General features: G+C 54.9%; 1 protein-coding gene across 1 annotated transcript in view; it reads left to right on the forward strand.

The window, feature by feature from the left end:
• PEBP4 (phosphatidylethanolamine binding protein 4) overlaps positions 1-21,848 on the forward strand; it is a 218,112-nt gene that overhangs the window by 182,029 nt on the left and 14,235 nt on the right. The window contains exon 5 of the mRNA XM_061164055.1: positions 20,165-20,210. Coding sequence (XP_061020038.1) covers positions 20,165-20,210 — 46 coding nt within the window. The remainder of the gene's footprint in view (positions 1-20,164; positions 20,211-21,848) is intronic.

Consider the following 21,848-nt stretch of genomic DNA (forward strand, 5'->3'; position numbering starts at 1 on the left):
TTTTGACCCTCAGCACCCTCTCCAGTTTCACTCTGATGCAACTCTCTGCCAGGCGGGTTCCGTGACCCAAGCACCCTGAGGCTCAGGTACCTTCCCCGGCAGAAGAGAAGGACCTCCTTCTGTCCACATTCTGGCCTCGTCCCATCACTTCCTGGCTAGGGCTTCTCTCCCCACCCCCAGAGGGCTCCTCTCAGTGGTCCCTCCCACCTCAGCCATAGGTTTGGAGCCTCCATCATACCCAAAGAGCCTAGGAACACCCTCTTTCAGGGGATCCCACCTTCTCTAAAGATGTGGGGGGATCTGCTGTGGCTGAGGCTTGGCAGGAGGACGAAGCAGCAAAGGCTAATTTATCTCCCTTCCATACCTTCCTATGTGGTGTATGCATACGTGTGTGTGTGTGTGTGTGTGTGTGTGTGTGTGTGTGTTCAAGTTGATGGAGTTGACTAAGAGTCTAAGCATTGCCTAAGCCAGGGCACAGGTCCAGGTGAAGCCCCTCCCCCAGCCCACCCCCAGGCTGGGACAGACATCCCCTCCAACGCCAGGGCCCCCAGCTCTGTGGGAGAGAGCACTTGCACCCAGGGGCTCCTGCTCACACCCTCACACATTCCCTGAGAAAGCCCCCTGGGGCCTCCATGGGAAGGCTTTCCAGGAGACTTCTATGGCAAGAGAGGAAGTCCAGGGCATCACTGAAACAGCTCAGGCCAAGGAGTGGGCAGAAGCCTAGCAGTAGAGTCAGGCCACAACCTTCCCCATCTAAGAAGCCTTGAACTCCTTTCCTAGTCTCAAGCTGTTCAGTTAGGCAGGATCCCCATGGTCTCACCGCTGCCCCTCAAACCACCCCCGATGTGCACACATCTATGTGTATGCATGCACACACACACATGCATACGTGAGTCACACACGCACAAACAGCTGACTTGCTGCTCACACTGACTCACCCAGATCTGACCATCGCAGGCTCCAGCCCAAAGAAGCACTGAACTTAGAGCTGCAAGTCTATAAGCAGGAGGCTTGGCCCTGGAGCCCCTGCAGCGCTTAGAGCTGGGCGGGAACCTTGAGGCTTGGGCACCTTCCTCAAAAAATCATCTTCATTATTTAACAGAAGAGGGCACTGATCAGCTCCCAGATCCAAGGCCCAAGGCCACCCAGCTCCACATCCAGAACTCCACGGCCTCTCACAGGGAGCCCATCAGGAAGCTGAGCTCAGAAGAGAGGCTGGTTCCCCACAAAGGCTTACGGAGGAGGCAGAGCCTGAATGAGGCAGGGGGCATCCAGGGAGTCCAGCGCTAGGTATCATTTAGGGTCTGGTGTCCGCTCAGTAGCTATTAGCCACATGTGCTGATTTTAATTAAAGTTAGTTAAAATTTAATAAAGCATTTAAAAATTCAGTTCCTCAGCAGCACTAGCCATATTTGAAGTGTTCAAGCCATGTGTGGCTAGAAGTTACTGTATAAGACACCATGGATCTGGAGCATTTTCGTCATCATAGAATGTTGTATTGGATGAAGAGTGCCACTCAGGAGGTGAACTGGGGGAGCCAAAATAAGGAAACCAGTTTCCTGATAGAAGGCTGAGGTCCATGTGGGAAGGAGAGGAGGAAGAGAGAGCAGAAGAGAGGGGTGACGAGGAAGAGACTGGAGAGAAAAGAGAGAACAGAAGAGAAAAGGCTAAAATAAAAGAGAAGGGAAGGAGGCAAGGGAAACCCTGTGGCCTAGAGCTGACCAGCTGTCCTAGTCTGGGAGACCGACCCTCTCCCCCATCCTCCTCCATAAAGGCTGGAGAACAGAACCACAGGCCCCGCAGCCAGGGGTCCCAGACAGGCCCTCTGGTGGTTTTCCAGACTGAAAGAGTTCAACCTGTCCCCACACGGATCAGCCCTCATGGCCAGGGCCAGGCCTCTCTCCATTCCCCAGGGTGGCTTTCACACCAGGACTCTTGGACTTGCAGAGATAGCCCTGCCCCTTTCCATTGTCAGGGGGCGGGGGTGGGCCACATCTAACAGGGATGGCCCTGAGGCCATTTCACAGATGACTGCAGCAAAAGTGTTTCTTGGGAAAAAAGAAGGAAGCAAGCAAACTGAAATATTAATGCTTCTGCCACAAGTTGGGTACGTTGTTCAAGGCAAGGGATAACACCTTGACTCAATTCCATAGACAGATAAATCCATCCTGTCATGTTCTCCCGCACTCCTCTGATGTTTGAAAGACTGTATTGAGCTGGATAAAGAATGTCACACCTGCAATCAGCAGTATCTGGGTTTAATCCCACTCCTGCCACCTAATGACCTGGACAGATGGCAGCCCTCCCCCAGCCTCTCTTTCCTGCCTTGCGGGTGATCAGGTGCACCGGTGAATGTGGAATGCCCGGACCAGGCCTGCGCTGAGTGTGCGCTAGTGCCTCTCCTTCAGCCCCAGCCTCTGCTGGAGGAGCAGGAGACAGAGCAGCAGGGGCGCAAGATGCTCTGGAAGAGCTCGGGGCCAGAGGAGACGCAGAAGAGCAGACAGCGGTGGGTCCAGCCCGGGCTTGGAGCTGGGGGAGGAGGGGGTCCAAACCACAGAGGGGAAGCACTTGGGAGAGCGCACCTGAGGAAGGCTCCAGAGTGGAAAAGCAGTGGGAACCAGTCTAGAAAGATAAGGAGAATCAGAGGAGGACATTCGAGCCAGAAAACACAGGGCTAAGCTCACAGAGACCCTCAACTCTTATTAGTCAAGCCAAGGGCTTGAGGAGAGCTCTCAGCCTCACGCGGGTAAATCCTCCAGTTGCAGGGTCTGGGCCCTCCCTGAGTCCCGCCCTCCAGGTCCCGCCTCGAAATCAGGTTGCCAATGCCTCTGCAGAACCTAAGGCTCGTGAAGTGTTGACTCATCATAGCCCAACCCCTCCATGCTCCCACTGTGGCACTCAGTATCCCCTAATTCCAGAGAGCACTGGTGAAAGTGACCTGCCACTGTCCCAAATGTGTCCTGCCCCCAGGCCGGAAGGAGTGACCCAGAGGAGATGTAGGAAGATCTGGACTGGTCCTTCGGCCCAATCTGAGCTCATCCAGGGTGGCCCAAGAAATTCTGGCAAAGGGGAAAGGAATCATCCCTTCCCTTTAGCATCGATTTCCTGAACACAGGCCCCTTTGTTACAAGGTGCAGGCAGAGTAACCTTGGACTCTGAGTCAGGAGGCTTAGATCATGGGCCAGGACACCTGGATTCCATTCTGTAACCTCGGGCAAGTCACTTCACCTGTTGGGAGCTTGTGTTCCCCACCTGCAGATTGGGGTGATAAGCTTTGTCCTTCTGCCTCCTTGGGAAGGAGAGTTAAATGATACTATGGCGTGAAAGTGCCTGAGAGGCCTCTGGAGAGGAGAGTGGCTAACACATGTATTAGATGGTGGTTGTTACTGCCTGCTAACCACGACACCACCTCCAAGTGACTCACCTCACCTGTTGGCTCTCTGAGACTCTCTAAAGGTGCTTTTCCTACTGTGGTGCCCGCCCCCCCACCGCCCCCCGCCCCTGCTGAGAGGCCAAGTGGAAAGCGAGGGCAGTGCTTTTTCTGTCCTGCAGTTGTCAGGGGGCGACTTCTCCGAGGGGAGGGCACTGAAATGGGAGGTCAGTGAGGGGCCCAGGAATCTGCCTTCTTGGGATCCTCTGCCCTCCTCTGACCCCAATTATCTGCAGATGGCCTGGAGGCAGGGCTGGGCCAGTGCCCAGATGGGAACACTGAGGCTTCGGGCTGGCTCATTAGAGTTTCTTGCCACTGGCAGACCTTGTCATGATGGCCTGTGGCTCTCATCCAGACGCTGACCAAAAGACTACAGTTAGGCAGTTCCGGAACTCTGGGAAAAGCGAATCAGCCTGTCCTTCCATCCTCTGGGGCGTGCGTGGGGATTTAGATTCTGCTCATCCCACCTGCTTCAGATGTCACCAGCCACCACGGCCCCATGGCCACCCCAGGGGCTTGCCCAGGGCTGGTGGACTGGATTGTTGATTGCTAATTGTTTTGCCACTTCATCCCAAGTGACTTCATGTTCACCTGACCAATTCCTATAATCAACCTAGGTTGGGGGGGACTCAGACAACAGCTAGAATCTCTCCAGGAGCTAATCCTGGGAACACAGGGGCAAGTATCTCTTTAAAAATATTCCCTGCATGGCAGGTCACACTGGCCTGCAGCCACAACACCCAGGGCTGTGATCTCAGCAAGCTCCAGGAAGCCAAACAGGGTCAGGTCTCCCAAGCAAAACATAGGTGTTGCTGGTGATTCAGCAGGCGAGCCCCGCCCTCCCAAGTCTTGCTCTGTTCAGGTGAAGGAGTTGATGCTGGGATGATTCGGGTGAGCTCCGAAGGGTGGGGGGCGGGGAGGGGGCGGAGGAAGGGGGTGTGGTGCAACCCGCGGCTGGTTGCTCGGTGCTCCTTCTCTGCAGCCACATGTTACAAGTGTCGACAGGGTTCTGAAGAATCAGGGTATATACACTTCCTCCCTCCGCATCCCCTGCCCACTTCCTGAGGCTAGTCACTGGCAGGCATCTCCCCAGACTCCTTGGGCTGTTTCAACCAGATAAGGGATGGAGGAGGAAAACAGCCACGCAGTTGCAGGCGCGGGAACCCAGGGACCACCCCACCCGCCGCCGCTGAGCCAAACAGCTGGGGTCTGTGGCAGCCACAAGGCTCCAGACTTCAGCCCCCGGGACGGTCCCTTCTAGTTTGGGAACAAGTGAGGATAAAAGGGGCCCATTAAATGAGGGCAGTCATTAGGCTGTTTTATGAGCACACAGATATTCATTACACCCCAACCCCATCATTAGAGGCTGCAGCGAGAGTGAGCTTGGGGCCCCTTTTTTATTGCTATAGATACTGAGGGGGTTTCCCCCCCAAAGGGATCATTGCTTCTGCTTCCCAAGAGGGGTTCCTGCCCAGGACAAGACCAGTAGCCTCCACTCGTGGCCAGATACTCACTTCCTTTCCGGTTCCTTCATCCCTAGTCCTCAATCCCCCAGCCACCAGGCAGCCCAAGGGGAGGATCAAGCAGTTTAAGGAGTAGGTGATAAGGGCCTGGGGCTTCTGATAAGGAGGCTCTGGAAGAGCCCAGGCCTCACAGCTGGAGCCCAGAAGTATGGACCTCCCCCTCCTCTGTCAAGCACCACTATCGGGTGGAGAGGAATTTGTACTTCCTCCAGGAAGCCCTCCATACCCCACTCTAGGCCCTCTGCAAATCCTCTTAGCACTCACGGCACCTGTCATTACCTCCCTTCTCTCGTGTCCCTGTCAGACTGTAAGCCACCTTCCCGTGGGCACAGCACTTGGCACCTAGCAGGAGTTCAGTTAGTGTGGGCTTCCCTGGCGTTAGCCTAGAACCAGGGCAGGTGAACTGCAGTAGAAAGAGGGACTTTCCCCTGGCCCCAGCCCTTCCCTCTGCCCTCTCCCCCGGTGCAAATGATCCAGTGGCCTGACCACTTTCTCAAGGCCACAGTCAGTGAGCAACTGAAAAACCAGCTACATGTCTAGCTGTGCCCCCAGTTACCTTCTAAATGTAATCCCTTCACAGCAATCCCACTGGGCCGCTCTCTGCCCCCTTCCCGAGGGGTCGCCAGGGACAGCCTCCAGCGGGGCCAAGCCCTCTCCTCCAGGGCCAGCCCCACACACAGGACAGGACAGCTGGCTCAGGAGGGCAGAGGAGGCGCGGGAGCGCGCCCTCTCCCCCACGAGGGCTGGAAGCGCCAGTGGTAATAGACTGGAGCCCACCCTGCTGGTGCAGGCCATCGAGGCTATGGAGCGTGGCCAGACCCTACAGAGAGGAGCGGGGCTAGAGCTGGCAGATTAATCAGCTGTCATTTGCTTTCATTAAAGGCCCCTTGCTTGTGTAGTGCAGCCTCGGATGCCAGGGCAATTAACTGCTCACAGCAAAAAGTTCCAGGGAGAAGTTTATCTCGGCTTCTTGTGGCATAACCTAGGGATTAGCCTGGTGTCCCGGAACCCCAGACTCCTAGGGTGGAGGGCCTCTGAGGTCTAGGCTCATGGGTGGGGGCCGGAAGCAGGCCCTGGGAGAGCCCGGGAGCCTTGGGAGTCAGAAGCTGGGGAGGGCTCCTTGACCCGCTTTGGGCTTCTTCCCAGCTGTCACCCCATCCTCCTTCCTCCCGTCTCCTCATGGCCGTGAGCACTGTCACCTGGAACCGCTGGGCCCTCCTCAAGGTTGTGCAAAGGCCATTTCAACACACTCTGAGCGCAGTGATGATCCTGATTGGGCCCACAGCCAAGTGCCACAACTGCCCCAAGCCTGGCTCTCCACCTGCTGGGGAGGAGGATGGGCGCCCAGTCCATAGGCGGCCAGGGTCCCCCACACAGGCCTCCCACCCAATCAGCGTCTGCGACTGAGTGACCCTTAACAGGTGACGCCACTAAAGGGGCAGCATGTGACCCAGTGCACTTGGCCTTGCTGGAGGGAGTCACAGCTCTCCCTTCCTCTCCCCGGGGTCATGCTCGTTCCCATGCAATCCAGAGACTGGTGGAACCAACCAGGAGGTCAGGGTGGAGTTCGCTGAGCTCAGTCTCGGGTGTCTTTTCATCATGACTGCCAAGCTCCCCAGATTGGCATTTGCCTGCCAGGCACTGTAGAAGGTGACACAACAACAGGAGAGAGAGCTCTGGGCTGGGCTGGCAGCCTCTCGTCCCCGGTGGGCTGTGCTCACTGTCTCCTTGGCCTTGACACAGGAGGCAGGACAGAAAGACGAGGGTAGCCCCGACAGCTGGTCAGTGACAGCAAGTTTGCTCGGGTGTCTGCAAAGGAGAGCTGAGGGGGGCACTTGGCTGTAGGCCTGCTTCTAGGACCAGGGAACCAGCGCAGACCCCCATCGGCCTCCTGAGCCACCTTACACCCCCGCCTCTGGTCCTCAGACTGCAAGAAAGAACAATGCTTGCGCTCTCTCTTTTTCCAAAATTTTCTGAGTTGTTGATTTCTTTTTTTAATTTATCTATGTATTTATTTTATTTATTTTTGGCTGCACTGGGTCTTCGTTGCTGTGTGCAGGCGTTCTCTAGTTGTGGTGAATGAGGGCTACTCTCTAGTTGCACTGTGCAGGCGTCTCATTGCCGCGGCTTCTCTTACTGCCAATCAAGGCTTCTAGAGCACGTGGGGCCAGTAGTTATGGCTCATGAGCTTGGTTGCCACAAGGAATGTGGAATACTCCCAGACATGGATCAAACCTATGTCCCTTGCACTGTCAGGCAGATTCTTAAGCACCAGATCACCCGGGAAGTCCATGAGCAGTGCTCTCTTGCCTCCTCCCTCCCCAGAGATTTCTAAACACCCGGAGAGGGACTTCCCTGGCAGTCCAGCAGTTAGGACTCTGCGATTTCACCACCAAGGGTCCAGGTTCTATCCCTAGTGGGGGAACTAAGATCCAACAAGCCTCACGGCCAAAAACATAATAATGAATAAATAGGCACCTCGGGGATAAACATTCCCCCCTCCTCAAATAGGGTTGGGAGTGGGGAGCAGGATGGGAAGAAGGAAGCACCAGTGGGTGTGTACCCAACACCCTGGGGAGCACCTAGCAAACAGTGCACTCTGATGTGGCTCCTCAGGGCCCCCTCCAGCAGGAGGGGCTGTCTTGCCCAAGGCCAGAAACTCAAAGGTTCCGAATAGTGAGTGACACCAAGACTCAGCAACTGGGTCTGCTTTTCATGGCTCCAAGCAGGGGTGCAGGGAAGAAGGGGGTGCTTACCAGGCCTCGTGTCTCCCAGTGCTGGCCGGGCCCCAGCCCCTCTCTACCTCCTGCGACCACTCGGGAGCCCAACCAGTCCAAATAGTCTGCCTTGAGAGCTGGGGTCACCTCGGCACCTGAAGGTCAGGCAGGTCCTGCCCTGGGAAGTATGATCCCCTCCCCTGGGGGCTGCTCCTGAGCCTGGAAGAGACCGGAAAGCGGACACTGTCAGGAACAAGGGCTCACGTCACCCCTGCTGCCACCACAGCTCTGATTGGGACCCCGAGCTCCCAGTCCAGAGACGCCGGGCCCTGGCAGCAGGCCTCCGGGGCAGCGCTTCTCAGACGAGTGTGCATGCGAATTGCCGCAAGTTCTTGTTAAAAGAAAGATCCTGATTCCCACTGTGTCTGGGGCGGGGCCCAAAATCCCACGTTTCTCACAAGTTCCCATGCGATGCTGCTGCCTCGCTGAGCAGCAAGGGGCCAGGGGCCAGGGGCCAGGGGCTAAGTTCACCGTCAGTCCCTCTGAAAAGAGCAAGACGTGACTTGAATGAGACAGACTGTTTCTGCTTATTGTCACCCTCTCTAAGGAGTCCGGGGTTTCTCGGAGCCTCCATACCTTGCCGGCATCTTTTCTCTCTAAAAAGTCTTGATCCCCGAGCTTCCTTCCAGAAAGTCCCTCTCTCCCTCCTTCTCTCTCTCTCTTTTCTTTTCTCCTTCCTTCCTCCCTTCCTTTTCACAAGGCAGCCCTGGGCCTGGGCCCTTTGGTGGAGAAGGAGAGAGAGACCCCAGAGTATAGACAAAGCCTTATCTTTCTCCTGAAGCCGAGTGTGGGACTGAAAATAGGGCCAAGGAGGGGGACACAGCTGAGCCCAGAAGCCTGACTGAGGACCCACCAGCCTCTGGGGCCTGGGTTCTAGGACAACCGCATCCCAGAGCTGGTCCATGGCCGGGACAGAAGAGCCCAGAGACAGCTGGCTGTTTCCTGGTTGGTGGCAGAGAACAGAACAGTCGGGGTGGGGGTGGGGGGAGGAGGGGAGACATAGGCAAAAAGAGAGGAGATGGAAGGGGTGGGAAGGCCAGGATCCAGATGCTATGAGAAGCCTCCTTGGCCATCAGCGATCCCCACCCAGTGAACCTGGGGGAGCCGCCACGCAGCTCTCACAACCACCCAGGGAGTGTTCGGGACACCGGTGCTCCCCCTGACCACTCACAAGCCCTGGAGCACTCCTGCCCAGGCCAGGGGGCAGTTAGGGGGTTGCTGGACCCCCTCTGCCCAACTGGGGTTGTGGAGAAAAGGTCTGGGCAGGTGGCCTCCTCCTCCGTACTGGTCTCCCCAGCCCCTCTCCTGGGGTTGCAGCCACCCAGCCAGAACGACTAGATGCTGGAGATTAGAGATGCGCTTGGTAAGGGCCGGCCGAGGAGGCAGCCATACAGCTTCCTCCCCCGGGCTGGCTGCAGCTTCTTAAGCCCTGTGTGTTTCAGGATTAACCACAGCGTTTCCTAAGTGTTCTCCTGCTACAGGCGGCGGGCCAGCCGGCCGCATCCCACCACAACGGGGCAGAGGCCGGACATCCCCCGCTCTTAGCTGACCCCCTCTCCTGCCCCGGCTCCTCTTCCTTCCTGCGTCCCCACCCCTCTGGCCCTCAGACTCTGGAGAGTAACAGAAAACAGCTCAGTTCTTACTCACAGGCCCCGGTCCTAATCAGTCATCTCTCAGTCCTGGTCTCCTGCCAAAGGCCTGGAGATTCCCACACCCCGCTTCTCCTAGTCCCACGGTCCATACTGTTGCCTCACCGCCACCGGCCCCCTCCCCAAACGCCCCCCACCCTGATGCTCCCTTCACGTTCCACCCCTGACATACCCACAGTGAGAGGCTGCCTGGGAGGGGGAGTGTGTGGAAGCATTGTCTGTGAGTGTATGAGTGCCTTGCAAATGTGCATGTGTGTGTGTGTGTGAATGTGTGTTCAGTGTATATGCTGTGAGTGTGTACATGTGTAAGCATGTGTGAGTGCGTGTGCATTATGTGTATATAAGTGTTGGATAAGTGTGCAAGGTGGAGGGCTCTATGTGTATGACCGTGTATATGTGAGCGTGAGTGAGTGTATCTGAGGGTGTTGTGTGTGGGCATGTGTGAATGTGTGGAAATGGGGGGATGTATGTGAGTGTGCATTGAATAAGCATGTCATTTGTGTATGCCAGCATGTGTGTGATTGAGCACATAGATATGTGAGCACGTGAGGGCATGTGTGATTGAATGTGCACAAGTGTGTGTGTGAATTGAATGCCGTGTGAGCATGTATACATACGCATACAAGTGCACATGTTGTGTGTGTCAGTGTGTGTGGCTGAGTAAACATAACTCACAGATCCCCCTCCTCCCACCCCCAACCCCCCACCCTCTAGCCGCCCTCCCTCCTGCTCCCAGCCAGGGCCAGCCCCTCTCCCATCGTCTCCTGTCTCACCCTTGCCGCTCCCCATCCTTCCCACCAGTTTTGGAAAAGTCTTGCCACTGTTTTGTTTCCCTTGCTCCCATCACCAAGCACTTTCTGGCCAGATTCCCACCTGGCCCCTGAGCCAGCAGCACCCTACTTCCTCCCCTATCCTTGATCCTCTGTCTGACCCCTGTGACTGGACCCCCATCCCAGCCCCTGCCTTCCCGGGGTGTGGGAGACAACTGGGCCTTCTGTCCATCCTCTGGGGGCCGGCAACTCTGTGTGAGTGGGTGTGTGTCTCCACGGGAAGGGGAAGAGAGAGGAACAGGAGAAGGGACTCCAGGCTCAGATGGTGTCATTAGTAGACACTAATGCTCCTCATCAAGGCATATTAATAAACATCATGCACCATGCGCTCTGCACAGCCGGGCGAGTGCCGGCCCAGCGGGACAGGCCCCACATTCACAGCTGAGTAATCTCCAAGCCCACGGTGCACCATTAGCCTCATGAGGCTGACCCTGCCAGGAGGCTTCCTAAGCCGATCACAGCAAAAGAGAGCCAGTGGGATGGGTTCTGAGCAAGCGGCAGCTGGGGGCAGTGTCCCCTCCCCGCTCAGCCTGGGCAGCAGCAACGCGGCCCTCTCCTTCCCCGCTGAACCCCGGGGAAAGGGGGCCCGTCATGACCCTTACACTCAGATGGCACCAGGGGATCTCATACTACCCCGTTTCCTAATTTCATCTTCACGAGCCTGTGAGGAAACCAAGGCAGGTATCATTATCGTCACCACTTTACAGGTATGGAGACTAAGACGCTGGGAAATTAAGTGTCTTGCTCAAAGTCATGCGGCTAATAGGTAATGACGTTGGACCAGAGCCCAGGTTGCCCTTTGGAACGGCTGTGTTAACAGCTCAGTCACTGATCCATGTTTTAACCCCACGGCACCAAATCCCTGGTTCTTGCAGCGCCAGACACCAGACCACGAAGCTCGGCTCTCTCAGCAGGATTGAGGACTTCCATTCTCCCAATGGTGGGGGGTGGTCCCTTAGCAGCAAATGGGCTACAAGGCAGGGACCGGAGTGAGCCAACTTGTGCCAAGATACTGGCAAAATGCCTGCCTCATTGTAGGTGCCCCACAGGAGGTGGTTCCATGTCTTTATGTACTGACCGTGACGTCTATATTAAATTACTGGACCTGGAGGAGGTTGGAGCAGGCGGAAGGCTGAATGGCCCATTCTTTGTATTTGTTTTTGAACATTGCAGTCTTGTGTTGTTGCAAGGTGCAAAATTGGTTATTCACTGTGAGTATACCACCATGGTGTTTAAAATTACAGAAGGTGTTCTCCGTGTGTGTGTATGTGTGTGTGTGTGTGTGTGCTGAAGAACATGAGAACTAGTGTTTTAATAAGATCACTATCCAAGATATAATAGTTAAAATAAAAGGAGTTGGGGAGCTAAAAATATAAGCTCTGAGAGATCAGGGAAATGTTCTTATGAAAAATACCCAATTCCCTACATAAGTTCAAATAAATGAAGAGTTCCAGCAACCTGTTTTTGGTACCAAAAGCTTCTGCATTTGTTCCGTGTGTCTGGAAATGGCAGTCTTTAGCCTAAGCTGACACTGATGCATAATAATTATATTTAGCTATCAACTCATGATATTTGCTCTCAATCTATCTTAATATTTCTTGACTGTTTCTAAGTGGGACAGGTTTAATGAGACCCTGCACTGAGTTCTTTACTCCTTTTTTCCTCCCCACTCTCCTCCTAACCCTACCTTGATGCTACATCCAGAGAATGGGTGACCTGTAGCAGGCCAGGGTCAAAGAGGGGGGCAGTCCACCATCTCCTGAGGTCCAAACCAGTCTCTGAGCTTCAGAGACTCAGAGCAACTAGGGAAAGTTTCCCCAAGCAGGTGGGCGTCCAGCGAATGCCGACCCCAGAAGGGATAAAAGGCTCAAAGCTGACGCTTGTGTAACAAGAAGCTTTGGGACCCAAATGCAAAGAAGAGAGCCCTGATGTTCTCAGGGCTGTTGTCTCTATGCAGAGTGGTCCTGGGGATTCTTCCTCTCTCTAGTTTTTTTTTTTTTTTTTTCCTGAGTTTTAAATTTTTTCTGTAATGAACATACTATACTTTCATGACCTAAAACTGAAAAAGTAACAGTCTGCAACAGGGATGGGCTGGAGTGCAAGGGTCCGGTACCCAGCTGCTCTGAGTGAGGATGTGGTCATGGGGTTCAGCTCCATCCAGATCTGACCTGCCATGCGGGCCATATCCTAAAGCCTAGTCCCACCCAGATACTTTCTTGATCAGAGAGGCAGCTGACCAGCCCATTTCAATGAGGCTCCTGGGACACAGCTGCTGAGCATGTGGAAAACAGAAAAAGTCTCGCCTGGGTTCTGTGGACCCAAAGTTTGGGTTGCTAATGGCTTCGATTCTCTCATATCAGAAGCATTGCCAGCCATTGAAGCTTAACCCCAGCCTACATTTCAAGCCTTAACTTGAGCTTCATCCAGACCCACCTGTTCTTTTCATGCCTTGTTTACATATTTGTGCATTGCTTATGCAACTTCCTCAACTTAAAATGCCCTTTCCTTCCCCTATCCAGCCCAATAGAAAATTGGAGAACTCCTACACACCCTTCAAAGCCCAGATGGAGTACAGCCTCCTTTCAATAGCTTTCCCTGACTGCTAACCCCAAGCAGTTGCAATTTCCTTCCTCTATCCTCCTCCAGGATTTCCTGTAGACTGCAATTGTTTAGATGTATAATACAGTTATTTCTTTGACAGTATGTCTGCCCCACTAGATCATGTATTCCTCAATACCACAAAATGTGTCTTAATTCCTATTTCACAGGCCTTCTCATTCATTGAATCTACCCGTCTCCCCAGCCAACATCCCTTGGGGCCAACTCTAAGCTTAATACTTCACATACACACAGGTGCAAGACAGTGTGGCTTCTTTGGGAACGATGTACACCTCCTTGTGACCTGGAACAAAAGGCTTGGACAACCTGTACTTGTTAGACCCAAGCAACCTTGATCCTGGCCTTGGGAAATCTTGCCTTTTAACCCAGAGACGTGGAGAGAGGTGAAGTCCCTCCCATCCGGGTAACTGCTTACTCCAAGAAGCACACCAGCCACACCCCACCTCGCCCCAACCCATTTTGGCATCTGGAGACGCAGGGAAGTAACTGACTCCAGATTTGAAGCCAAACTAGAAATCAAAACCCAAGGGTCCTGTTGCCAGTTGGTGTGATATACCAGAATTTGCTGGCCATCCGTGGGCATTTTCTAATGATGAAATTCGCCATGCAACCGCCCTATCCTGGAAGATGCCAGAAGTCTATCAGGTCCTTGATGCTGACACTTCTTGAGGGAAATTGGTGCAAAGAAAAATTGGCCATCCTACACCCTCAAGTCTGTAAGCACTCAGATCCCTGGAGGGCTCAGGTCTGTGCTTCCTTCTTCCCACTTCCCACGGATTCCACTCCACCCGCCTCAATGGCCAGCCCGCCTTTTCTCAGCCCCAGGGCAAAAAGCAGGCCACAGGATTAATGGATCGCAGGCTTCCCCTTGGAGTAGGCAGTCTCCCTGGCTGGGTCCTCTCCAGACGGGTGTTAGGAGGCCTGGCAGCCGCAGCCCTGGGGGACCTCGGATACCAGGAGCTGGCAGTGCCTTGCACTCACTCACCCCTTGTGGACTGCAGAATCCGTAGATTGCTGGGTAGCACTTTCCAATCTCATGCCTTTTCTTCGATCCTTTGCCACTTGGCAACTTGCAGGCAGCTGCGCAGACAGCAAGGAGCGTCTCGCTCAGCACCAGTGTCAGAGCCTGGAGCTCTGTCCTATTTTCCCTTCTTTTCCATCCCCCCGCCGCCCCCCACAAGTGCTCGGATTTGCTCACTTCTCCCTCTGCCCTCCCTCCTCTGCGTGACACCCTTCTATAACTCACCTTTCAAGCTCAGGACTCTCTCGATGGGCACCCCACCCTCCGACCCAGAGATCACAAAGTAAAACTTCCCACTCTGACTGAGGTTTGAAGCCAGGCGGGAGAAGTGCATCCTCCCGCCCTGATGGGAAGAGGTGGGTGAAAAGATTAAATCATCTTCTCAGAAACGTGCCGCGGACTCTCTGCTCAAGTGTTCAGCAAGCCCAAGTACCTGGGGCCTCCATGGATGCCCAGTTGGGTGGGCAGTTGGTTGCCTGGAGGTCATTGAAGGGAAGTGAGGAAATGGGACCAGCTTCCCTCCTGACAGCAGCACTGAACCAGGCCCCTGCCCCACCCTCCAGACCTCACTCCCCAAATCTGGCCACCATGCCTCACAGAGCCCTTACCTAAGGGGTTCCCCCGGCTGGGGAAGGGGCATCTCTGGGCCTTCCATTCTCAGGGAATGTAGCTCTCTGGCTGTACCCAAGGGGACAAGAAATAAAGGACTGAGGTGACTTTCATCTAGATGGCTTACCTGTTTGTGGCTTTCCAAGGGTTTAATATTTCAGGGTCCCATCCTTGCATTGGGAAAATCCCCTGTAGGAGGAAATGGCAACCCACTTCAGTATTCTTACCTGGGAAATCCCATGGACAGAGGAGCCTGGCAGGCTACAGTCCAAGGGGATGCAAGAGTCAGACACGACCAAAGTGACTTAGCACATACACAGTATGTTGGGGACCAATTCTGTCAGGGAACTCTGGGGCCTGGCCTGGGAAGGCAGAAGGATCCAGGTCCAGACAGTAGCAGTGTGGCCTCATCAGAAGAGGCTAGGACCGAGGGGCTTCCCTGGTAGTCCAGTGGTTAAGACTCTGCCTTTCAATGCAAGGGACGAAGGTTCGATTCCTGGTCAGGGAACTAAGATCCCACAGGCCACCAGGCAACTAAGCCTGCACGCCACAGCTACTGAGATGGCATTCCACAACCAGAGAGAAGCCCATGTACCACAGCTAAGACTCGATACCGCCAAAAATAAGTAAATAAAACTTTTTTAAAAGTCAGCCACCTCTGAAGACAAAGCCTTCATTCACCTCCAAGTGTCTATTGGACCCTTAAAGCTGTCTTAGCTTGGGGTCCCCCAGAAGCAGAGCCTGAGACAAGTGTTTTAGCACAAGCAGTTTATTTTGCTGGGGACACGAGAGAGCACTAATGAGGCAGGGGGTAAGACAGGAGAAGGAGGGTTCGTGAGACGCAAGTTCCACTGTGGATTCCTGGAGCACTTATACACCAGTTCCCATCAGTCATTGGTTAAGAGCTGTTGCCAGGGAACTTTAACACCCCAGCACATCTGCCCCGATGCATGGGGGCTGGGGGTGAAGCAAGCTCTGCAGGCTGGTGCTGGCCCTGGGACCAGGAGAAACAGGTTGAAGGTGGAGCCAGTGAGCCAGGGCCAGGGCACTGAGAACACCTAACACCCCTCCTGTGTGCCAAGCATCTTGAGAGCTACAAAGATGGAAAGGATACAGCCCTTGCCCTCGAGAAGCTGAAGCTTCTCTGGGTTTCTCTCCAATCAAATGTGGAGACCAGTCTCTGCCCTTCCCATGAAAGAGCTGCTGTCAGATCCATTGATTGGACAGTATCCTGGAGACTAAGTACTAAAAGCTCACGACTCCTGTAAGATGGGATGGGGGGCAGCTGTCAGCTTCCAGCACTGTGTTTGTTTGTTTGTTTTTTAATAATTTTATTTATTTATTTAGGCTGTGTTGGGTCTCCGTTGCCGCTCAGGCTTTTCTCTGGTTGTGGTGAGCAGGGGCTCCTCTGTAGTTGCGGTACTTGGGCTTCTCACCGCAGAGGCTTTTGTTGCAGAGCACGGGCTCTAGGCATGGGCTCAGTAATTGTGGCTCCCCGGCTCCAGAGCACAGGCTCAGCAGTTGTGGTGCACAGGCTGAGTTGCTCCATGGCGTGTGGGATCTTCCCGGATCAGGGACCGAACCCGTGTCTCCTGCATTCGCAAGGTGGACTCTTTACCTCTGAGCCACCAGGAAAGCCCAGCACTGTGTTCTTTACTTGCCCTGAGACAAGCCCCAGTCAGAACAACAACCTGGCCGAGACAGCCTGCATCACCCTGGTCCCTGAAACGAGGCTGCTGCAACTCCCTGTCGAGCCCCAGCTCTTCTTAAACATCTCACATGTCAGTTTCAAACTGGCTCAACAACACACGATGGGTTCTGAGGTGGGAGAGAGCTGGAAGGAAAGTCTCGTGTTCTATAAACCAGGAAATTCCTCCATAGGGTCCACAGAGTTGAGCTTCTTCTCTCTGATTAGGATAGTATGTGTCAGTTTGTATGCCAGCCGGCTCTGTACACACCCTTCATGCACACACATGCACATTTACACACACATATGCACACATCAAGCACCAGAGTCTAAGAAAGAGGGGAGACTGTCTTATATCCCGAGCATTTAAGGGTCCAACTTAGCAATTTCCCACCTCCTCCTCCCCTCCCACCGCTAAGAGGATGCTGAGGGTTGGGTTCCGCATTTCCAAAGGATGCTGATAAGGAAAGGAGTTGCAGTCCCAAGGCCACCGGGTCCCTGTGACTTAGAAGGGCCCAGGACACCCTCCCAAGCGCCTCTGGTGCTCCCATCCTGAAATCCCAGAAACCCCATCCCGGACTTCTCAGTGTTATTGAGGATTAGCAATCCAACTGTTTTCATGCTGTGTGTAATTTCTGTCACGATTTCCTTTTTAAGAATCAGCATTCAGACAAGTTCCTTTTGAAAATGTCCACCTGTCTTAGCTGTAGTTAGGGAAAGGAAGTTCTGTCTGCGCCAGTCTTAAAGAGGAGCAGCACACCTCGGGGCCGAGAGTGGGGTAGTGGGGAAGGGAAGGGAGCCCCTCCCCTCCCGAGGCTCTCCTGCCAAAGCTCCGCTCTGCTCAGACTCGACAGGTGTGGGGTCTGGTCCTCAAGTGCTGAGCTTGTTGCCACTCTCAGGGTACTTCCCTCAGCCCCGCCTCCTCTGAATAATAGATCTCCCTCTTCTCTTCAAAATTCCCCCATCTCCAGAGTCTCCTCCATCTCCAGAGCTTTCCAGCTGTCTAAGGTGACTTTCCAGCTTTCTAAGGTGACACTGCTGGCCACGATGATGCTTTAGGAGAGTTCATGTCTCCACACGGGACAGGAGTGGTGCTGAGGGGTTGCGTAATCATTGTCACAGGAGCCCCAGTCCTCCAGGTCATGGTGTTCAGTCACTCAGTCAAGTCCGATTCTTTGCAACCCCACGGACTGCAGCACTCCAGGCCTCCCTGTCCTCCACTAGCCGAGTAACATCTGTATACATTAATAATGGTCTTCCTGGGACTTCCCTGGTGGTCCAGTGGTTAAGACTCCACGCTTCCAATGCAGTTCAGTCCCTGGTCAGGGAACAAGGGTTCTGCATGCCACAGGGGTACGGCCAAAAAAAAATAAATGCATAATGGTGGGTGGCTCAGATGGTGAAGAATCTGCCTGCATTGCGGGAGAACCGGGTTCAGTCTCTAGGTTAGGAAGATCCCCTGGAGAAGGAAATGGCTACCAACTCCAGCACCCTTACCTGGAGAATCCCATAGTCAGAGGAGTCTGGCAGGCAAAAGTCCACAGGGTCGCAAGGAGTTAGACACGACTGAGCAACTAAGCCTTTCACTGTTCCCAAAAACACCTCCTACAGAAGGAATGGGATTGTCACAGTGTCTTAGAAGAAGTATTGTGGGTCCAAGGTCAACAGGTCTGAGGCTCCCTCCTCCTAGAACATTCTGGCATTCGCTCACTCACCACTCGTGTGGTGGGGGCCCTGTGTGAGCTCTTTTGGGGACTCAACTTGCTCACCCTTTTGGATCTGGTTTGCTAAGACCCCCACCAGGTGTTAGTTCTGTGGTAGAAACTTTAAGCCCCCGAGGACAGAGCAGTGAGGGAAGGGGATGGCCAAAGGGGAGCGTAGCCAATTCCCAACCCAACTTGAGTAAATAGCAGCCGAGCTGACCACACTCAGGGGCCCTCCTGCTGGCTGGTCCTCTCTCTGAACTTTCCACGGTGCTTTTCCTGCCAACAAGGATCAGCATCTGTCCCAGGACAGGGTCCAGGGAGACCCTCTAGGTTCTCAGGCCATCAGCGCCGTCTGCTCATGGCCCCTGGCAGCTGCCTCGGCCGATCTCGGGGGCAGTGGGCAGGGGAAGGCGGGCAGGAAGGGCCGCCAGTGTTACTAAGGGTTTGCATGTGTCCTTGCCAAGCCGGCCCCGGCCGATGAGAAAAAGACTCCCCAGGGTGAAAGGGAGGGGACGGAGAACCTCCCCACCCTCCTGGAGGCTGCGATCAGACTTTCCACACTGCTCTGACCCCACAGGCCCAGGGCCCACCGCGCCCTGGCCCCCTCCCAGTGCTTACCCCAGGAGAGAGGCCTGTTTATCACTCTGGGTGGGACCCAAGCCTGTGGGGAATTGAAAAGAAACAGCCGGCCTAGGTTGCTATTGTTTTGTTTAAACAAACCACTGGCCGGGCTGACTTGGGAAGGAATGAGGGGGAGGCTGGGAGTGAGGGGGAGGCTAGGCTGGGCTGGGCTTCCCTGGCCTCAGCACCCACCCCTCAGTCCTACTAGAGAGGCCAGGGAGCTATTTGGAGAGAGCAACTGGAAGGCCTCAGGTCCTCCCCGCCTCTCCTGGGAGAGAGAAGGGTATCCAGGGGAGGGGCCTCCGCTTCCCCCACACATCCAGCCATGCCAGCACCTCAGCTGCTGGCCACAAGAGGGTCTCAAGCCAGCCCTGGATAAGGCCTGGCCTGATACTGGGGGAGAGGGGGTAAGCAGAACTTGGGTCCATCTGAGGGGCTGAATTAGAAGGCTACCTGGACGCTACTGAGCAAACAAGATGGGGTGAGGGGGAGGGCAAGGACGTCAAAAGACATCAGGAAACAGTGGGAGGGGGGCTCAATGTGGGGCTCCATCCTTCTGCAGTCTCCTGCCCCTTCTTCCTACCATAGGTGACCTAGCTGGACATGGAGGAGCAGTGGGCGGGGAGGGAGGGCACACACTTGGGCAAACGGCAGCCTAGAGGGGAGAACGGGAGGGGCATGGAAGGTCTGGAATGGGGGAATGGGGCTTGAGTTTCGTCAAAAGGAAACCACGCTGAGGTTTAGGTCACTCAGACTCTGAGAAGCTCCGCAGAGACCTGAGAAGAATATTGCTGCTCCCTGGCCCCCACCCCCCCACCTCCTCTCACGGGTAAGGAGCAGGGCTGGGTGGAGAGGCGGCTGGGGCACAGTTAGGTGTTGGCAGAACCAGTGAAGAGCCGCACTAATCACCGTCATTAAGGCTATAAAACCCCACACCTAGGGGCCGCAGGACTCCCTGGCATGGCCCGGGGCCCCGAGCCGGGCACAGACCCAGGGGCCCAGCTCCGGCGCCTTTCATCTGAGCAACTCCCGGCCCTGCACAAACAGTAATTAGCGCCTGCCCGGGATCACCTCATTATCTCACAGACACTGAGGGGAGGGGAGGGGGAGGGAAAGGGGGAGGGACGGGGACACTGAGGCTGCCCCAGCCACCCAGCATGGCGGACTGAGTCCCCTCGAGCCTCAGAATCAGGCGGTCCAGCCTCCTCCGGCCCTCCCTTGCCCTGCTGGCTGCTCAGGCAGCCGTTGGCCAAGTATTCTGAAGGTCCCAAAGAGAGCCCGAGAGGATGGGCAAGCAGTGAGCATGGTCAGCACAGGCACTCGATCTGACTGGACCCACAGACCGAGAGGTGCATCCTGGGCTCAGCCTGGGGGCACGGAGGGTGAGGGGGGATGTCTCTTCCGGAAGGGTCCTCTCAAGCTCTCCATAGATCAGGGGGTCCGTGCCTCCCCAGCAGGTCATCCCCAACAATGTCTGTATCTGTCTCTCCCAGACCCCCTGAGGCACCATTCTAAACCCCACAGCCTGTCCCAGCAGCATCCCCCAGGACAACCAGACCGCTTCCTCCTTTCCCATCCTGCTCTCTCAGAGAGAAAGCGAGAACTCAGCAGAGCCCACTGGGACTGAGTGGATGGTGTGGCCTTCCGCTGCCCTGGGAGTAACCCTTGCTCATGCCTGTCTCTTATTTTCAGGGCACCGACATGAGGATAGGGAAGATTCAGGGCCAGGAGTTATCGCGTGAGTGACACCCTGCAGGGCCCCTCCCCCCAGCCAGGGCAATGACAAGCATCGTAGCAATACAGCTTCACGGTGTGGGAAGCACTGATCCCCGAGTGCACTTGGACGTTCTGATTCAATCTTCACAATTGTCCTTTAAGGTCACTGCCATCAACGTCTCCTTTATAAAGAGGAGGAAACCGAGGCATAGACCCACCTGCCCCATATCACACAAGCAGTAAGAGATGGAGCCCACATTAACTTACAGGGCTCTGCTGAGAAGAACCCGGAATCAGAACTGCCCCCCAGATGGGCTTGGTCCCCTCCCTGCTCTCTCCCAGCCCTTCTGTGTAGCTGCATGGACCATCCTTTTCTCCAATCCCCTCTTCTTCCCACCCCCATCCTCACCACCAGCTCCCCCACTCCTTTCCCTCTGGGATCCACCCAAGCAAGGACAGGCCCACCACTCAGCTTGAAGCAACTGCTCCAGGGGTGAGCTGGCCTCTGGCAAAGGGTTGAGCAAGGGAAAAACCAACTGAGTTTCATGGTTTGGTGAAGCAACACAGACTCGGGCACCAAACAGGCCTGGACTCAAAGCCCAGCTCCACCACCGACTGTCAGCCTGACTTCATCACTCAGAGCCCCAGTTTCCTCATCGAGATAATGGCCATAATACCCGCCTTCCCGAGTCATGATGAGGATTTCCGGGGATGTGACAACCCACTCCAGTATTCCTGCCTGGAGATTCCCATGGACAGAGGAACCTGGCGGGCTACAGTCTACGGGGTCGCAGAGTCGGACACAACTGAGCGACTAACACTCGTGACTAAGTAACATGGGAGAGCACCTAGCTAGGGCCTGGCCCCAAGATGCAGCTCAACAAATGTGTCCATTCCCTTCCTCCTCATGCCTCTCAGCTCCACTTTTGGAGGGAGAGTTTCTTCAGGAACACCCTAGTGAGAAGCGCTTCCATCTCCATCTCCCCCTAGGACAAATTCCCAACTGAACGGAACCACTGAGATCCATCACTGGTCAGTAATATTTGTTTAAGAAAAAAAAAAAAAAATGTCAATTTACCCACATGCACACACTGACAGAGACCCTCCAAAATAGCCTGGGCACACATGCCCACCAGTTCCTGCAAAACCTGCACCCACCCCAGTGTAGACCCTGGTTCACACAACTCACATGACTTCCGCCAGACCCTGGGTTCACACACACACACACACATACACACACACATCTGCTCTGCAATGTAAAAACCCAGGGAGGAATGAATAGTCAGGAATTCCCCTGGCTGTGAGCGCACCAGAGGCCGGAAGTGCACCATGAGGAACGCCCCCACCACTCCGAGAAGCAAGTGATTCTTGTCTAATTGATGATCAGGAGAGGGAGGTGGCCATCATGTACCAATGCTCCATCCCACCAGCAGCATCCTTGCAAATACTCCATCCCCACCCACCCCTCAGAAGATGCTCGGTTCCTTGGAAAGAAAGATGAAGGGAGCAGAGGGGCGGGAAAAGAGGCACCACACTCTTGGAAGGAGGCCCAGCTGGAACAGTCTGCAGAAGTCCGACCCGCAAAACCCCTGGGGCCCTGCATAAACTTAGGGAAAGGATGAGAGATGTCCCCACGCCACATCTCCCCCTCAACAAAGAG

This window comes from Dama dama, chromosome 16 (assembly GCF_033118175.1).
Source record: "Dama dama isolate Ldn47 chromosome 16, ASM3311817v1, whole genome shotgun sequence".
Taxonomy (NCBI): Eukaryota; Metazoa; Chordata; class Mammalia; order Artiodactyla; family Cervidae; genus Dama; species Dama dama.